The following is a 19014-nucleotide window of genomic DNA, read 5'->3' on the forward strand; positions in this document are numbered from 1 at the left end:
TATTTTTGTATTCATATTTCAATGGAAAACTTTAAAAAAACTAAAAACGAAAATGACTGAAGAAGGATCTATAATCTTTCACCCACATTTTTCAACAAATTATTAGGAGGAAACCTTTCTTAAGGAAAGGAGTGATATGGCTTCTCTCCAGAAAATATAAATAATAGGTTTCTAGTTGAAAATTGATCTCAGACTAGATAAAACCCCTAAAGGGAAACCCCTTAATACACGAGAACTATGTACATGAATATTTATTTAATTGATCAATCAATATCATCATTTGATCATATTCATTATTTAATCTATTTTTTTGTTTGATAGAATTGGATTGGTGCAGAGAGTGCTATTCACAATAGAAAATCGTAGAAAATCGCCTCATTATAATGTGTGTTGAAAAACTGAGATAGTCTCCGTTTCCATCCGGTCCAGGCGGGCGAAGTCGATGAAAGTGGGGGCAGCTGCAATGAGTAGAACTATAAAACTGATCGCAGCCCATGAATAGGATTCTATTCGATTCGAAATTCTTGAACACACAGTATTAACTTAATTCACTAATATCTGGTGTCTTACAAGAGAAAAGGTTAGTTTTTAATAATTCGCTATTAATTTACTGTTTATACTTATATCAGTATTGTAATATGGGAGTTGGCACAATATAACACTGTAAAATACACGGGTAGTAGGCCTATTGTATATTGTATACACGAGTGGTATTTTTTCTGTTACAACATTGGGGAAGAGTGATAATATTTATAGTTAGTATATAATTTCGAAACGTTTTCTCATTATAGGCCTAATTAAGTGCTGAGTACTAAGTCTGTCATTCATATACCGGTAGGTAGGTTTTACAACTTTGAATCTGGATAATTTAAATAAATTATAGGATATAAGAGTTTTTGATTCACATGTTTCAAAATTTTGCATTTATCAGATCAGTTTTTCAATTTTCACAAATAAGGATTATTAATCGGTCAAAAACATTATGATCTAGCTAGAGGAGATTAAGGAAATCTAATCAATGGAGATCTATAGGGTGGTAATTGAAAGATGCATCTTTAACTCAACGTTTTTTTTCAGTTTCCAACTTCCGATACTGTAATAAAAAATGTCATGTCCTAATGAGTATTAATTTCAAGAAGCTCTCTTCATAATATGCAAATACCGTATGAATTTTATTCCTATTCAATTAAAGCTCTAATGAATAGTTTGTGAAGAATTTCTGTATGAAATGAATATCTTATAAGTTAATGTTGTACCTTATTGTATTCTTACACTATATATTAACATAGAAACAAGATAATACCTAGTAATTAATTTAAATTTTTCATAGGATAGGCTACAATCATATAAAACGTTTTTTCCCACGGAAAATCTAATAGATGGTTAAATAATAATGTCAGACTCAATAAATATTTCTTCATCCACACATAACCTTCTTTTCACAAATTGAATTATGGAATGTTCTTGCTAACCCATTTTCAAATTGATTATGGAACGCGTGTCATCATGTTCTGATTTATTATCTGCGTGAATATTGAAATATATATTTTTTCAGACTTGAAGCTGAGACCTGGAGAGCAGATGGTCTGTCTATTATTATTGATCCATTACTCACTTTTTATTAAACTGATCCATAACAACCACAGGTTTGGATTTCTTATAGGAAATAGAATATGGAAAACGTATTGAGCAGCGCTGATCATGACAATGAAGAAATTGTCATCACTGGTCTGTCTGGACGATTTCCTGAAAGCAGTAATGTCGAAGAATTCAAAGATCATCTATTTGCTGGCGTTGATCTTGTCACTGATGATGGAAGACGTTGGCCATCAGGTAAGATACAGAGTTATCTCTTAAAATAATTTATTAATTGAAAATAGTCACTAAAAAGTAGTACTTCCGTACTATCGTACCCAATTTGAAAGACCTTCTGTCATCAATGAGATTCCCACATTAAACTGATTATTATTTCAAATTATCAAATAAATTATCAATTTAAGTTACCTTAATTATTGTTCTCTTGAGACTGATTTGATTGCACTACGGTACCAACCTGAGAAGGCCTTATAATAATAATAATAATGACTGCTCACATAAAACTAAGCCTTTTCCAAACTAAATTTGAATTCAAGAAATATAATTAATGTAAAATGAAGAGAAGATGATTTTCACATTCTATATTTATCATCACAGAGAATAATACGGGTTATGGAGTTAGTATATTACGACCAGAATGATAATTAGTTATAAGTGTTTATTCAATTATTATCAAGTTCATATCATAGTTGGTATTCCATAATTTCAATCTTCCATTTTTCTCATTCTAAATTCTGATTTTTCTCCTACATCAAGCAATAAATTTGAATCTACACCATGAGTATTTACTATTTATGGATTTTTCTATTTCTTGAGTTTAAATCAATTATTCTATTGAAGAAATTGTGATTCCACAGGTATGTACAATCTTCCAACTAGATCTGGCAAGCTGAAAAATCTTGAGCACTTTGATGCACTTTTTTTTGGTGTGCATGGAAAGCAAGCCCATGTCATGGATCCGCAACTGCGTATATTGCTCGAATTGACCCACGAAGCAATTATGGATGCAGGTACGTGTTTATTAAAAAAAATAATGAAGTTGATCTATTATGCCACAGTATTTTTTATTTATGATGATGTGAGCTATATTATAATAGAATAAAAAAATACATTGTACTAAATTTGCATTATTATTGTCAGTACTCTTTCGATTCTGCCTCAAATAGGCCTACTCAGTAGATACAAGACAGTAGATTCTATGTGATCCAATAAATTCTTATATGAGTTTTAATAAATAAATTAAAGATCAAATAATAATATCGCAAAATTGTAAAAAACAGTTTAGATAGACAGAAAAAGTGATAATACTGTAGTGATAGTGTAGAATAAATAATAATATGTGTGGTATTTTATCGGTACCTCAAATAGGCCTAAGTAGTTTTGATATTCACAGCAATAAACAAGAATTAATTATTGCTTTTGCAGTCATAAAAAATAGTATGCCTACTATAATAATTTTTGCAAAAATAACTTTAATAGATGATGGAGATCGAAGTTGTTTCATAACATAAGGTGCTGGGCTATGGATGCATCAAGAATTAATAGCTTGAAATATATTCAATAATTTCAATAATGTAGTTGATTTTTGTGATTGCTCAAGTGTAGCCCTAGATTTGATGAAAAGCTAAGCGATTGTGCTTCAATTTGTAGGTGTGAACCCGACTGATATACGTGGATCTCGCACGGGTGTATTCATAGGTGTGTCTGCCAACGACTCAGAAGAATTCTGGGGTACGGACCCTGCTAAAGTGAATGGATATGGATTCACTGGCTGTTGTAGGGCTATGTTCGCCAACAGAATATCTTATTCTTTTGACTTCATTGGTGAGCGAAAATTCCTTTTTTTTAATAAAAGCAGTTTTTCCAATTTCCTGTGACAGGAAGAGAGCTAGGAAGAGAGCTTGTCGTTTCCAAGTCTACAACCAACTGAATACTAGTTACGTTTTCAACTATAACTAGTTGTGGCATTAGCATAGAATGTGTATGCAATGGTATTGAATTATTTGTTATGACTCATCAATGTTGTTGTGGAGTTTTGACAAAATATGAAATTGATCACAGCATATATATATATATATATATATATATATATATAAATGGCTGCTTATTAACATTGGCATTCAAATCAGGTGGAGACTATATAATATTGAATGATGATTTTTTTGAATTGCCTAGTAGGTATCAATCAAATAATAAATGAAAATGATTGCATTATTATCCGAATGCATATCAATTTATTGTTGGATCTACCGTATAAAATCATGTTTGTATTCAAATGTGAGACTTCATTTTCCCTACAGAACATAAATATTTGTATATATGATTATATGGTTTTATGAATTTCAAGTGGTTTTGTGAATTAACTTCACTAGTGGTAATGAATGCTTCAACAACCAAAGAATAGAATTGAATATTGTAAAAGCTCTGTAACTCTTCTCACATCATTTATGCATTGCATCTTTAATGAATGCATCATAATTTTGTCACTCTTTCTACATCATTTATGTGTAACCGCCCTTGATGGGGGTTGAAGATATCTTATTACTACTTCAAAGGAGTCATGGGAACTGGATAGACAACAACATGGTATTACCTAAAGAATTTTCTCATTTATTAGGCTATGACAATTACTTGCAATTTAAAGAATGAAATATGCAGTACATTTTATCCGAATATTATTCCTTCAAAACCCAACTACCTTTCAATACGATTCTGCTAACTAGAAATTTACTACAACAATGATTTTATTGATTAGGGTCTCAGCCGGATGAAAATGTTTTATAAGGAGCTAGAAATTTTGGCACTTACCCACAGCTATCACTCCCACCGTAATCCCAAACCACAGGACACTCACGTATATCATAATGCCGGAAAAATAACTTAACTTTTTGCAATATGGTTTGGATTTTGATCCGCTCGATACCTCGGTTGTTTAACGACTGGAGGTTTTCCGTCCGGAAAACTTCCCCCTCTCCACGTCAGTGTGCCAGAAGGCCTAACTGCTGCTATTGGAAGAGTCGGTTCTCACGTGATTCGGCAAGCGGGTACTTGCCAGGTCTGCAGTATTCCTCTGTGAAAATATCTACAGGCTACCAAACATCCGCCTTGTCCTTGCCTCGTGTAGCCGCCTCATCCGTGAGAACTAGCAAATATCCCTGAATTTGCTGGTTCCCAGAGTCGTTTAGACATAAGTTAGCAGAATCTTATTGTCTCTGCAATAATACTACTTACTCACTAAATTATATTTTCCCACTAAAGTCCAACTACGGAAAGTATTATTCTAATATCAGAGTCTTTTCTCCTAGAAAAATCTTAAATCTAAAACACATAAAAATCAATCAATAAAATAAGAAATCAAATTCTATCCATGTCACACTACCCCCTTCTTCGCAAAAGGGTGACTATCACTGATTGCTTTTCACTTCACACTTTTTATTGCTTCTCACTTCTCACTCGCCACAATAACACTGCTGTGCACTGCTGTGCTGTACTGGCTGAGCGGTGTCGACCAAATGAATAGAGTTGCTGGCTGGTGGACTCGCAGTCGGGGGCGCTGTGTGGGGTGGCTCGCTTGCTGATGGTACTGGTGCTGGTTTCGTGCGCACTGGACAGAGCACGTGCCTCCATCGTGGCAGTGAAGTTGGCGTGCGACCACACATCAGGAAGTAGCACCTCTCGTACAAGCAGTAGGCTCCCAAGAGCCCCAGGAAAAGGAGTCCCAGCCCTCCACAGATGAACTTCATGGTGTTGTCATCGGCCGACGTCGGTTGCAGCTTCTCCGTCTGCTGCACAGCATACATGAGATTGAAGATAGCTATCTCATCTATGCCGATCGGTCCAGGGGAGAGTTGGCCTTCTTGTTGTCGCTCTCGTATACTTGTCCGCAGTCGAGAGGCCAAGCTGGAGTCGTGAGCCAGTGTCAAGAGTGGTGGAAGGTAGATATCAAATGGTTTCTGATGAGTGTCTGAATGACCCATGTTTCGAGCGGGAGCCAGAATCTGATATTTGGGGTTGCTAATGGTACAACCCCGCGCTGCTTTTAGGAGACCAGTTCCCCGTAACTTGAATTCTTCAACATTCATTTTCCCGTTGGACTGACACTGTGAGATGAAACGTTGTTCCATGGCTAAACTGTAAGCCCAGCTGAACTCTCCGGCTAGCCACACCAAAATGTCTGGCGGATCGTCGGCCAACACCTTGAGAGTACACGTCTCCTTGACACTCTGGTGTTTGCCCAGGAATAGAGAGCTGAGACACGATGGGTAGTGTCTATTGTAAACTGGTGTCAGGATTGTGCATAGCATGATTGGTCCCGGCTCACATCTCTGTAGCATCTCGGAAGAGAAGGTAGTGTAGCGGTCTCGATCCTGGGAGATGAGTAGCAAGTTATGACTCAGCTCATAACGTACGGTCAGGTTGCTGCTAGAGTCTCTCACGGGTAGTGTCGTGGCCTGGAACAGCTCAAATCTTCGACTCGCAGAAGATAATGGAACAGTCAGCAATATTTTGATTACATTGTTCACAGTTATTGAACTCGTTTTTATCAGTTGATAGTATTTGAAAATTTGGGAAGTGCCAGTTCCAAAAACTAACTCTAGCTACCCAGGTAAACTCGACCGAGCCCTTTCCAAAATTACACTTAATTCTAGGGGTGATATCAATTCCACACTTAACTGTCCATTTGCTAGTTGATTCAATAAAAATAAAACTTTCCTTAAATCTAACATTGCCTTATAAGTTGCTAACTCCAAGTTCTGAATCATATTGGTCACATTAATGTACATGTGTAGAAGGGTGTCGGTTGCTGAGGTCTGCAAAGATAACGAGTGTAGATTTCGTTCCACGTTGGCAACGCATGCATACACTTCTTTTGAAATTCTGGCTAGATCTTGGTTGGTTTTGACCGTTTGTTGACTAAGCTCTCTGGTAATTGACAGATGACCTTTTTCTATGTGTAGGAGGCTAGCGGTCTGAAGCTTGAGGGCTTCTTCACTTCGAAGCACGGATTGTAAGTCCTCGTCCTCGGCTACTCCAAACAATACACAAAGCAGCTTTCCTCCTAAATTGATGAGTCCTCGCCGACTACGACTCTGACATAAGTCGGTGAGGGTCAGCGTGGTTGCCATCAGCTCGGTTTCCATGCTTTGAATTCTTTCCAAGGTCTGAGTTTGAACTTCTAGTGCGGGCATCTTGGCGGCAGCCTTGATCAATTTGAAGGCCGTGTCTTGGGTACGACCTTGTAATTCAGCTAATACCTGTTGAATTTCAGTCACGTTGATTTCAATTACAATTGTCCACTTGTCGCCTGACATCAGTACTTCTCCCTGCTGTTCGAACCATACGCCATTTATGCTGGATTCTCTTGAAGTTGGACGAAGATTAAGGGCCCCTTTAACAACAATGATGTCCTAGAGGAGAACCTTGTTGTCCTTCTTCTTCCCCTTAGTAGCCTATGATTTAATACCTTGGAGTTAGCAATCACAAAAATTCCTAACTATACTTTGAAATCATTGATGAGTCAAATTCAAAGGCTATCTACTTCAAACAAGTAATTCAATTGACAATATCAAGCCTAATAGCAGTACTTGCATTCCTTAACAAAAAAAAATAATAATGCAACATGTTCTCACACGAAAAACTCATTTGTTTATCGATAAAATATATTCAAATATGATTAATCTATCTCAATATTTTCCTATAATATAATTCCTATACATTCATATTCAAGTAAAATATCAATAAAATCTTCGGTTTCATTTCCTCAAGTTCTAGTAAACCCTTATATAATAGCAATATCATTGTTCAATCTATCTAATATTAATGATATCTAGAAGGTACTCTCAAGTACCTCTATACCTATATAACAATGATCACCTATCATCTATGAATGAATTCCATTCAATCAAGTAAATAATGTCAATATTTTTCTTCTTACAGTATCAAACAATAGTATCAAAGCATCTTACTCCTAATTCATTCAAACTATTTTACAAGAACAATAGTCTAATTTTTGTAAACATCTGCTTTTTAACATCTCATCGATTATACAGTTAATAGCTTCATCTACATCATACTGGGCTGAATCATAACAATAACGTAAACAGTAGAACGGTCATCACCCTTCACCGGGTCAAATTTGTTTACAATCTGGGTTACTACTGTTTATATTATTTTCTTCTTTCTATTCTTCTTCTTTGTCAAATAGTTGTGGTAGGTAAGAGTCTTTCCATACAATTTCTGTAAATCCAAAGTCCATTGTCATTCATCCTATGGCCAGTTTCACACGGCAGAGACCTCGCTCCTGGAATATCATATTACGGAAGATCATATTTCATATTTTGCAGCTCTCCTGTACTTTCACATGGGGATCTTACGAATAAGCCGACAGATCTAACAACTACGCCGCCGTTTGCTCAAACCTATGACTCATCACTTTTTCTCAAAGTCTAACTTCCTTAAAAATATAGATAGAAGATTTCTGATTTTCGGATTTGGATTCAGCGACCCCAAATTCTTTAAAGCGTAAGTCCCATTTTCAAAAATACCCAAAAACAAGGGAGTTATAGCTGTTTTTAATATAGCTTTCCATTATCATATGATTATATAGTACATACTAAGATAATAATACTCCTGCCTCACAAAGGGACAGGCAAAGGTTTTAAGAAGTTTTTGAACACCTGAGAAGTTTATACATAAACATTTTTAATTTTTAAAAGTTCTAGTTTTCCAAAAAAATATTGAACTATGAAAAGATGAATCCAAATATGAAATCATAAATCATCTCCACTCATCACCCAATAAAATAGGAGGAAAAGGAATGTTGTACAGTAAAATTCACTGAATTTCAATTGTCATTCAACAATCCAATTTATCAGGTTCAAATCGTTGAATATCACTTTAAATTCCCAGCAATTATTGACTATTTCTTTTTACAATCAGAAAAATCTATTATGAACATACAGTATAAACATTGTGCTGATCTGAATCGATCTATGGTAATAATAGGAATTGAAAGAATAGAAAATGTCATGGCATTCCAAGTAGTGATGTCTGTGTATTAGAACTGCTGAGTTGATAATGCATACTGAAAAAAAGTCATGAATAGCTCAGACCAGCCTGGCGACTTTGATGCTTTTGAAACCAGAATCTTGTTTTATTTTTATTAAAGAATGATACGGAATGAAAACCATGTATCATAGTACAAAGCTTTGTATCATGAGTAAGATTGACAATCATGGCTTGTCGATTTTAGTTGCTGACCTAAATCCTCATTCCTCAGTCGTAGAACTATGGACCAAGCGCGAGCATTTGCCTTTTATGTCATATACCGTCGACACAAACTTATGAAATTTATGAAAAGCTTGATAGCTTGAATAGTGATCTGATATTTGTTACACGTTTTTATTCTAAGACATAATATGTCTTAGACTAATTTTTAATGTTTCTTCAATCGGCAGGAAAACTTTGGTTTTTCAAAGTTATCTTACTCCCTTATTTTGGGGTATTTTCAGAAATCAAGATAAATAACCTACCAAATTCCTACACGAATACAGTGTAAGTTGTATTATAATAGCTAGAGTACTTACGTACTGTATAGTACAGTACCTGTTCGTTTTTACCGTATAATTATATGATAATAGAAAGCTTTATTAAAAACAGCCATAACTTCCTTGTTTTCGGATATTTTCGAAAACGGGACTTACGCTTTAAAGAATTTGGGGTCGCTGAATCCAAATCCGAAATCAGAAATCTTCTATCTATATTTTTAAGGAAGTTAGACTTTGAGAAAAAAGTGATGAGTCATACTTTGTGGAAACGGCGGCATAGTTGTTAGATCTTGCCTCTGCTTGCCTCGAGGGGAAAAGACGTGACAAAACGAGGTTCCTGGATAGGAGTCACCATGTGAAAGACACGATTTGACTCAATGTACTTCGACAAAAAAACGAGAACACTGTTCAGTGTTCAAGTTGCACGTCTCCTACCGTGTGAAAGAGGCCTATAAGTTCGTCACAGATGTTTTTCTGATGACGAAGGATTGCATTGTCTCGCGGCAAGTAGCAACGTTTTACTTCTCTCTCTATCTCTTTTGAAGGCTGATCTTCCATCCTTGTCGAGTATCTTTTCATTCATCTAATATAATATAACTACATAATTATATTCTAATTCATCATCTAGCCAATACCTAAAGGTTATTTCATCACTCTCATTCAACTCATTTATAAAATAACACATAATTATCACACAATTATTCCACTGATATTTCTCTTATATTCAATTACTCAGATCACTCTTTCTCCATTTCACTTTTCTCCACATTCAGCTAGCTGAATTCTTAAAATAAAGCAGTTTAGAGTCTCGCTGCAGACAATTTCCTTTCATGTTTTATCAATTCAAATCAATAGTTCATTTCTGAAATCTATTTCATTATGATGATGAGCAGTTTAACGCTTTACTCGGGGCATTTGTTTGTTTACTAATCATCCTGACTCCTCAATAATAAGAACAGTCTACTCGATCCAACTGTCCAATAATTATCAAGCTGTCATAACATAATTAGTTTGAACTTCTAATGCAAATTTCTACGTCCATCGAAAGCATTACTCCTAGCTTGACTTCTAGTGAAATAAGGTGATCGTTCAACTATTCTACTTCTACCTGGAGGGTAGAGTGGGTCTTCTCTCTCATCCAACACGGGGCTAGGGAGATTTTCTTCTTCTTCCTCCTCGACATTTTCTTCAATATTTTCTACCACCTCTTCTCGTTCAATCTCTTCGGCTTCAACAAGTTCGTCATCCTCATCCTTGGGTGCACGATAATCGATGAACTCCTCATTCCTCCTATGATCGAGATCCTCATCATTCCCAGCTATGTCTTTATCTGTCAACGGTTCATTTTCTTGTTCAAAAACCTCCATTTTCTTGTAACATGGTTTCATCCTATTAATATGTACTATTACTCTTTTTCCATCCGATAAATTTATCATATAATTTACATCGGATAGCTTCTTACTTACAACATAGGGTCCCTCCCAAGGAAGGTGGAATTTCGCTGAGTTTCCTGGTTTAACAGCTGGCTCTAACAGATACACTAAATCTCCTTCCTCAAAACTCCGAAGTTTTCTACTGAGATTGACTTGCTTCATTCGTTTTTGCGCCGCTTGTATAGATCGTTCATTTGCTATTTTGTATGCTTGTGAGAATCTTTCCTTCAACTCTTTCAGATGAAACTCAGTAGTTTTTCCGCGAACCTTATCTGGTATGACCCACGATCCTGGAAGCACTATTTCTTGTCCATATAGCATGAAATGAGGAGAATAACCGATAGATGCATGAGGTGTGGATCTGTATGCTATCAGGGCATAGGGCAACCAGGTGTCCCAATCAGTACCGTCTCTTTTTACGAAATGTGCTATGGATTCGTTCAGGGTACGATGTAATCGCTCAATTCTACCATTACATTCCAGATGATACACTGTCGTTCTCATTTTGTCAATACCCAGCATTTTACAAGTTTCCACAAATAAACTGGATAAAAAGTTTCGGCCTTGATCACTCAGTAGACGGTTGGGTACACCGTGTCGAGTTATAATGTTGGTGATGAAGACTTTAGCTATTGTTTCCGCTGTTTGATTGACGATGGGAATGACCTCCGCATAACGTGTAAAATGATCAATAAAACTAACATAGTATTTGTTTCCATTCCTTGTTGTTGGAAGTGGGCCGACTACGTCCATCGATACAAGGTCGAAAGGATAACTCGGCTCTTCAGCGGGTTGGACAGGGGCTTTCAAAGACACGGGAGTTTTTCGACGAGCACATTCATGACATTCTGCTACAAACTTTCTCACATCTTCTCCTAGTGCGGGCCAATAGTATCTCTGTTTCACACGACTAGCGGTTCTCTCTTGTCCTGAGTGTCCCGCCCAAGGGGTGCTGTGATTCAGTTTCAACACAGTTGTTCTTAGTGTTTTAGGGACAGCTAATTTCCAGTGAGATGGATCGTCGTTTTTGTTGGTCCACCATACTAATCCATTCTCTATTTGACCCAGATTTGATTCCAACAATTTATTGCACCAATCATCATGCAGCTGTTCGGCTGCAACACAATCTTCTGATAATCCTTCTATTTGTACTCCATTTACGGCGCGACTGAGAGCATCTGCATTGAAGTGTCTTTTACCCGGCTTATGAACCACGTCGTACTGAAACTCAGCCAATCTCAGAGCCCACCTGGTTAGTCTGGATGAAGGGTCGCGCAGACTTAGCATCCATTTCAGAGCTGCATGGTCGGTGACTAGCGTGAACTTCCTTCCTAAAAGATAGCATCGAAACTCTTTTGTTGCATACATAACAGCCAGCAGTTCACGTTCTGTAGTAGCCTACTATAATTTTTCTCGGCGTCATTCAATTGTCGACTCACGAATGCTACAGGCCTCTCTCCGTTATCCGTTTGCTGTGAAAGTATCACGCCAATCGATGTGCTTGACGTGTCTGTTGCAACAATAAATTCGCGATCAAAGTCAGGGAATATAAGAACATTCTCCGAACACAATAATTTCTTCAATTTTTCGAATGATTCCATCTGTTGTGGCCCCCATACAAAGTCCACTCCTTTCTTTGTTAATTGTGTTAGGGGTTGAGCTATTAAGGCAAATCCATCGATAAAACGTCACATTGGCTAAACCAAGCCAACTCCTGACTTCTTGCACGTTCTTCGGCTCAGGGTATTGTTTAACCGCCTTGATTTTCTCCGGATCGGGTTTCACTCCTTCCGATGTCACCAGGTGACCCAGATAACGAACACAACTTTTCACAAAATTGCACTTTTCGAGATTTACTTTCAAATCAGCATTCTCGAATACTGCTAACACGTGAGCTAGACGTTCTGCATGTTGGTTGATTGTTTGACTGTGATCTATTACATTGTCTAAATAAACAAAACACCCTGTTCCTAAAATTTCGGCCAGGAGGGAGTCCATCAATTTTTGGAATGTATGAGGGGCACCTGTCAATCCAAAAGCCATTCTCTTATACTCAAAATGCCCACCGACGGTTGTGAAAGCAGTCTTTTCTTGGTCCTCTTCTGCTATTTTTATTTGGTGGTACCCACTTTGCAAATCCAAAGTTGAGAAATATTTACTATTGCCTAGTCCTTCAAGTGTCTCATTTATAAGCGATAATGGATATGCATTTGCTTTAGTAACTGAATTTAAAAGCCTGAAATCTGAACAGTAACGATATTTGAGGCTTCCATCGGTTGTTTTCTTTCTTACAAGTACAATCGGTGCACTCCAAGGACTGTTTGACGGTACAATTATACCTTTATTCAGCATTTCGGCTATATGCTCTTCCACTACTGGGCGCATGTGGTAAGGTACTCTATAGGGTCTTTTCGCAATCGGTCGTTCTTCAAATGTGGGGATATGATGTTCAACGGGTACATTACATCCCTCTAATCCTGGCTCTTCAAATGTTGTGATATAGCGCTTTAATACTTTACTTATTAACGCAGCTTCTTCAGTCTTTAGATGTGATAAAGTCTCATCAATTTGTTTTTCTAATTTTGAATTATTTTCATCCATTGATACAGATGCTATCTGTAAAGATGGTTCAGTAATCCTCACATGCTCTGCAATACCCATACATTTATTTTTAATAGCTGTACTGGATACGGATTAAGGTTTATAACTTTAACAAATGAGATTGAATTGTTGACATGCTGAACACTACGAGCAACCCTTATTCCAGGCAGTGGATCTAATGGGGGTTCAATGAATATAAGCCCTTCCTTGATTACATCTCTCAGAGTAACATCGATCAAAATTTCAGAATGAGCAGGGATAAAAGTGCTTTGTGCGGTATATACTGTAGCCGGTCTTACTTGATCATTTAAACAATGGGTCTTTCTTGACATTCCGCGATCTTTGAACTCAGACCTCCTCCTGTCATGGAGTGGATGGGTGGGGTCGGACGGGGCATTACAGCTTATAGTTTTCCTACTTTCATTTTCACTAACACAATCACAAAAATATGACGTTTCAATATTATTGTATGACTCATTTTGAACTTCACCTACTTTCTCACCTCCAAATGTTATTGAATTATTACCTACATCGATAACTGCGTACAATTTGGATAACAAATCCCAACCAAACAAACCATCCTCTTCAATCTCAACATTGGCGATAAGAAATCTATGTTCAAACTTGAACTTTAAGACATTTATTTGTAAAACTTGTGCTCCTATCACTGCTTAATTCATGCCTGTCACACCCTTAGCAACAGCTTTTTCCTCTATTAGTTTTACACCTGAAATAGCCTCTTTCAAGATAGATATCTCCGCGCCGGTGTCAACTAAAAATGTTTTGCACTGACCTTCAATCTCGATGGTAACGTGACTTCCTCTACCGCGAGTTGATACTCTTGGAACTATATTGCAATGCCCCTCTCCATGATTAGGCTGAGTAGTTGGGCGACTCCCAGCCAATCTTAGTTTTCCGAGTGCTGTGGTTTTTGGGCACTAATGTTTTCATTTTTCACAGGAGCAGCGCGTTTAGCGCAATTATACGCTGTATGAGACGATTCTCCACAAACAAAACAGTATCTCACAAATTTATTGTAGAATTTACGCGGTTGTGACTCAGAAAAATTTCTCTGCTGATTTGGGGAATAGTCTGTTCCCGTGTTGGTACATTCCCTAGCAAAGTGACCCATCCTACCACATGCAAAGCAAGGTCCCTTCTTATCAGACTGTCTGAACTGTGTATTTGGATTGCTCTTAAAATATCCGTATGATTTCACATTCTGATCCTTCTTAAATGAAAGAGCGAACACGTTGTCTTGATTTGCTGCGGTCGCTTGTTCAACTCGTTCGGCTACGACTACCGCCTCTTCCAAGGTTTTTGGGGGATGAACTTGTAGGGTTATGGACGCGGAACCAAATAATCCTCGAATGAAAGCTGTCAAAACCGTTCTATCTAGTTGGAGGCGAGCGTATTTAGCTTTTGTAGGATGATCGTTGGGGATTGGTATTGCCTTTAAGCCTAATTCTCGACAGCGATCCGCATACGCGCGTATTGGCTCATTCCGGTGTTGTTTAATCGCACTCAACGCGAATAAATGACTTTCAGGTTCTCGTAACTCTTTGAATCTTTCTAGAAGAACTTTTTCATACTCAACAAAATTTGCTCCCTCGGATAATGATTCGGGATGAGTGTTCAAACAGACAGACGCAGCCCCAGATGTTTTTAATTTACATATGAGCTTTTTATCGTTATCAGACCAATTACCAGACTGTGCTACAAATTTTGAATTTTGAATAAATTCCTCTACTTTTTGTCCACCTTCTTCACCTGAAAATGTTCTTACAAGTGATTGTAAACCTAAATCCTTACGTACTAAGGTTGTTGGTCGAACCTGTTGACTGTTTGAAGCATTAACAGTGTCTAACTCTTGCTGTAATCTAGCTTTTTCTAAGTGTTCACGTTCCGAGTGTGCCCTAAGTTGTCTCAATTGCTCTTGTAAACACTCTATTTCTGATCTATCTACATTTTGAACAGATAGATCAGGTTGTACTTCATTCATCTTGAAGGGTTGACATGGAATCTTAAATTTTGAATGGTTTCTCTGAAAAATCTTATTTCTATTAATCTAACAATTCTATTTCCATCTAAGATCTGATTATAATAAAGTAATCAACATTCACTTTCTCAATTAAATCTATTTTTCAATTCAAATTTTCTATTATTTTCTCGTTTCTAACAGTGAATTTTTGTCCCATGACTCAGATCTGGTTTGATAGACATTTTTGCAAGCTATCTCACCGCAAGCCACCAGTTTTGTAACCGCCCTTGATGGGGGTTGAAGATATCTTATTACTACTTCAAAGGAGTCATGGGAACTGGATAGACAACAACATGGTATTACCTAAAGAATTTCTCATTTATTAGGCTATGACAATTACTTGAAATTTAAAGAATGAAATATGCAGTACATTTTATCCAAATATTATTCCTTCAAAACCCAACTACCTTTCAATACGATTCTGCTAACTAGAAATTTACTACAACAATGATTTTATTGATTAGGGTCTCGGCCGGGTGAAAATGTTTTATAAGGAGCTAGAAATTTTGGCACTTACCCACAGCTATCACTTCCACCGTAATCCCAAACCACAGGACACTCACGTATATCATAATGCCGGAAAAATAACTTAACTTTTTGCAATACGGTTTGGATTTTGATCCGCTTGATACCTCGGTTGTTTAACGACTGGAGGTTTTCCGTCCGGAAAACTTCCCCCTCTCCACGTCAGTGTGCCAGAAGGCCTAACTGCTGCTATTGGAAGAGTCGGTTCTCACGAGATTCGGCAAGCGGGTACTTGCCAGGTCTGCAGTATTCCTCTGTGAAAATATCTACAGGCTACCAAACATCCGCCTTGTCCTTGCCTCGTGTAGCCGCCTCATCCGTGAGAACTAGCAAATATCCCTGAATTTGCTGGTTCCCAGAGTCGTTTAGACATAAGTTAGCAGAATCTTATTGTCGCTGCAATAATACTACTTACTCCCTAAATTATATTTTCCCACTAAATTCCAACTACGGAAAGTATTATTCTAATATCAGAGTCTTTTCTCCTGAAAAATCTTAAATCTAAAACACATAAAAATCAATCAATAAAATAAGAAATCAAATTCTATCCATGTCACATATGCATTGTATCTTTATATACAATCATCATATTTTTGTCACTCTTTTTACATCATTTTATTCACTGCATCTTTAATGAATCCATCATAATTTTGTCACTCTTTTTACATCATTTATGCATTGCATCTTTAATGAATGCATCATATTTTAGGCAATTAACTGATGGTAGCATTTATAGTTTTCAATACTATTTCCTGGAATATGGACTACAACCAGTAGTGGTCTGAGAGCTTTAAAAAGAAATCCAGCATATTCTCTTTAGAAAAAGGAGGTAGGCTATAGGCTATAATATCAAGTGTATCGTATTGACTACCTATTTGATTGAATCATTTTTATAGTTGCTTTTTACAATAATATAATAGAAGAAACCGACTAATAATGTTTGAAAGCAGTCATGATGATGTTCATTGTTAACAGGTCCCAGTTACGCTATTGACACAGCCTGTTCCAGCAGCATGTTTGGCCTTCAGCAGGCATTTGCTGCAATGAGATCTGGACAATGTGATTCTGCTATTGCTGGTGGAGTCAATATTCTACTCAAGCCCACATCTTCTCTCCAATTTCAAAGGCTCAGTATGCTCTCACCGGAGGGAATGTGTAAAACCTTTGACAGTTCAGGCAAATACTTATGATTAACCGTTTTCAAATTTTAGTATTTAATCATTTTTATAGTGATACAATAACTACCTACCACGTATTAATTAATACAGGACCATTCTCTCGAACTCAATCTCCCTTCAATTTCAATTTATCCAACAGCATTATACTCAATATTGTAAATAATCTAATACGGTATTACCATTGTGGAATGAATTATAAAATAGTATAAGTTTTCAATGAGAATACGAGTATAAAGAAATCTTGAACTCCAGTTTTTAAATAATTTTATTTGAAATGAGATATGTATCTAACAATTGATTATATTTGCTATCCCAAATTCTACTCTTTCACGCTAATATTCTCATTCTTCTGAATATGCTTAATCTTTGTAAAGTTGCATGAATGATTTTTTTTCTTTGAAAACATAGTCTATTAGACAATATGATTCTGCGCACATTTGAAATATGTCTCTTGACGTTGCAATTAAAAGAAACATTAAACTACATCTACAAGCTTTGAAATAAGTTTTTTTTTACAAAGACGATAAAAAGAGTTATCTTGATAAAATATGAAATATACAAAGATATAAATAATTTATTTTTAAAAATTTCCCAATGTCCAGTGGATTGTATGTTTTTTTGTGATTTGGTTATTATCATTGTAGAGTTCGTTCTCTGTTTATATATTTTTAGGTTTGTTTCCATTTAAATATCCAGGTATAGGCTTTTATAGAGTTGATTCTTCATCAATGTTCTTTGTACCTAGAGTTTAATTGTTTGAATTCTTAGTAGAGAAGCTATAATAGGTACCAATTTAAAGGAAAAATTTTGATGACAGAGTTCAACACAATCATATCCACATTCTTTGTGGAGAAGTTATTATACCAATCTGGAGGAAATCTTTTGATGATGTAGGTAAGAAAATCATATGCACATTGAAGTTATTGTACAAATTTGGAGGAAATAGTTTTAATGATGATGTAACTTCACATGGAAAATAATATTACTATTGTATTATTGTCAAACCAATGAAACGAGTTGATGTGAACAGGTACCGGATATGTGAGAAGTGAGGCAGCAGTAGTGATATTTTTGCAGAAAGCTCAAGATGCAAAGCGTATTTATGCAACCATTTTGAATGCCAGAACCAACAACGACGGATATAAAAGGCAGGGAATCACCTTTCCAGCTGGTCACATGCAGAACAAACTCATCAGAGAGACCTATTCAGAAGTAGGTGTCAATCCAGCTGATGTAGTGTATGTGGAAGCACATGGAACAGGGACAAAGGTACAGTGATACGGCACACCGTAATCCTCAAAATATGTACGGTAATGAATACATTTGATCCTCATGAATTTTCCAAGTTACATTTGCCTACATGAATCAAAACACATTTTACAGAGTACATTCTGTATGCGAATTAGCCTTCATTCAATATACACAGGGAGACTGTGTTAATGAGAGGAAACATGAAGAGAACAGCTAATTTTACTTGAATAAAACCAATAAGACACTTTTTCTAATATAGTAAGTAGGTACCCTAACTTAAAAATAATTATCTTTCTCTAGATCTAGTCAATGACATATTAAATAACATTTCTATAGCAATAGTAAGAATGTGAAGTTTTTAATGAGAAAAATAGCAGTGTAAACCAGAGTTGTTCAATTGAATAGATGAGTTTGAATGACGTAGGCGTATTTTCTATTTATAATTTTTTTTTTTTGATTTTATAGACCCTTTTCGTTTCTTCAAGAAGTTTATATATGTTTATTACAATATGGTGGATTGTTGATATAAAAATAAATGTAACAATGAAAAGTAGAGGATATTCGTTAAAGGCTGGTCTTACAAAATCTAAAACATACAAATTTAATTCTCACATTAAATGAAATTTGATAACACAGAAATTGTCAGTTTCTCTGCTTCTATTATTTACACCTCCAAATAATTGATATACCGGTAGGTAATAAAAATATATGCATTCGGATATTTTATTTTACTTTATTTTGATAATATGCTTTTTTGAAGATTCCTGATTGAATGTATTTTTTATATACGTGAATAAATCTTTACGGTGTTTTGGAAGATTCCTTTATAGGCATGATGAACG

At 36.2% G+C, this 19014-nt stretch overlaps 1 protein-coding gene across 1 annotated transcript in view; it reads left to right on the plus strand.

The window, feature by feature from the left end:
- Window positions 1-392: 392 nt before the first annotated feature.
- Window positions 393-19014, plus strand: part of LOC111062415 (fatty acid synthase-like) — a 76806-nt gene continuing 58184 nt past the window's right edge. The window contains exons 1-6 of the mRNA XM_039436663.1: window positions 393-580; window positions 1664-1833; window positions 2454-2606; window positions 3247-3420; window positions 16719-16919; window positions 17952-18190. Coding sequence (XP_039292597.1) covers window positions 1674-1833; window positions 2454-2606; window positions 3247-3420; window positions 16719-16919; window positions 17952-18190 — 927 coding nt within the window. The 5' untranslated portion in view covers window positions 393-580; window positions 1664-1673. The remainder of the gene's footprint in view (window positions 581-1663; window positions 1834-2453; window positions 2607-3246; window positions 3421-16718; window positions 16920-17951; window positions 18191-19014) is intronic.

This window comes from Nilaparvata lugens, chromosome 10 (assembly GCF_014356525.2).
Source record: "Nilaparvata lugens isolate BPH chromosome 10, ASM1435652v1, whole genome shotgun sequence".
Classification (NCBI taxonomy): Eukaryota; Metazoa; Arthropoda; class Insecta; order Hemiptera; family Delphacidae; genus Nilaparvata; species Nilaparvata lugens.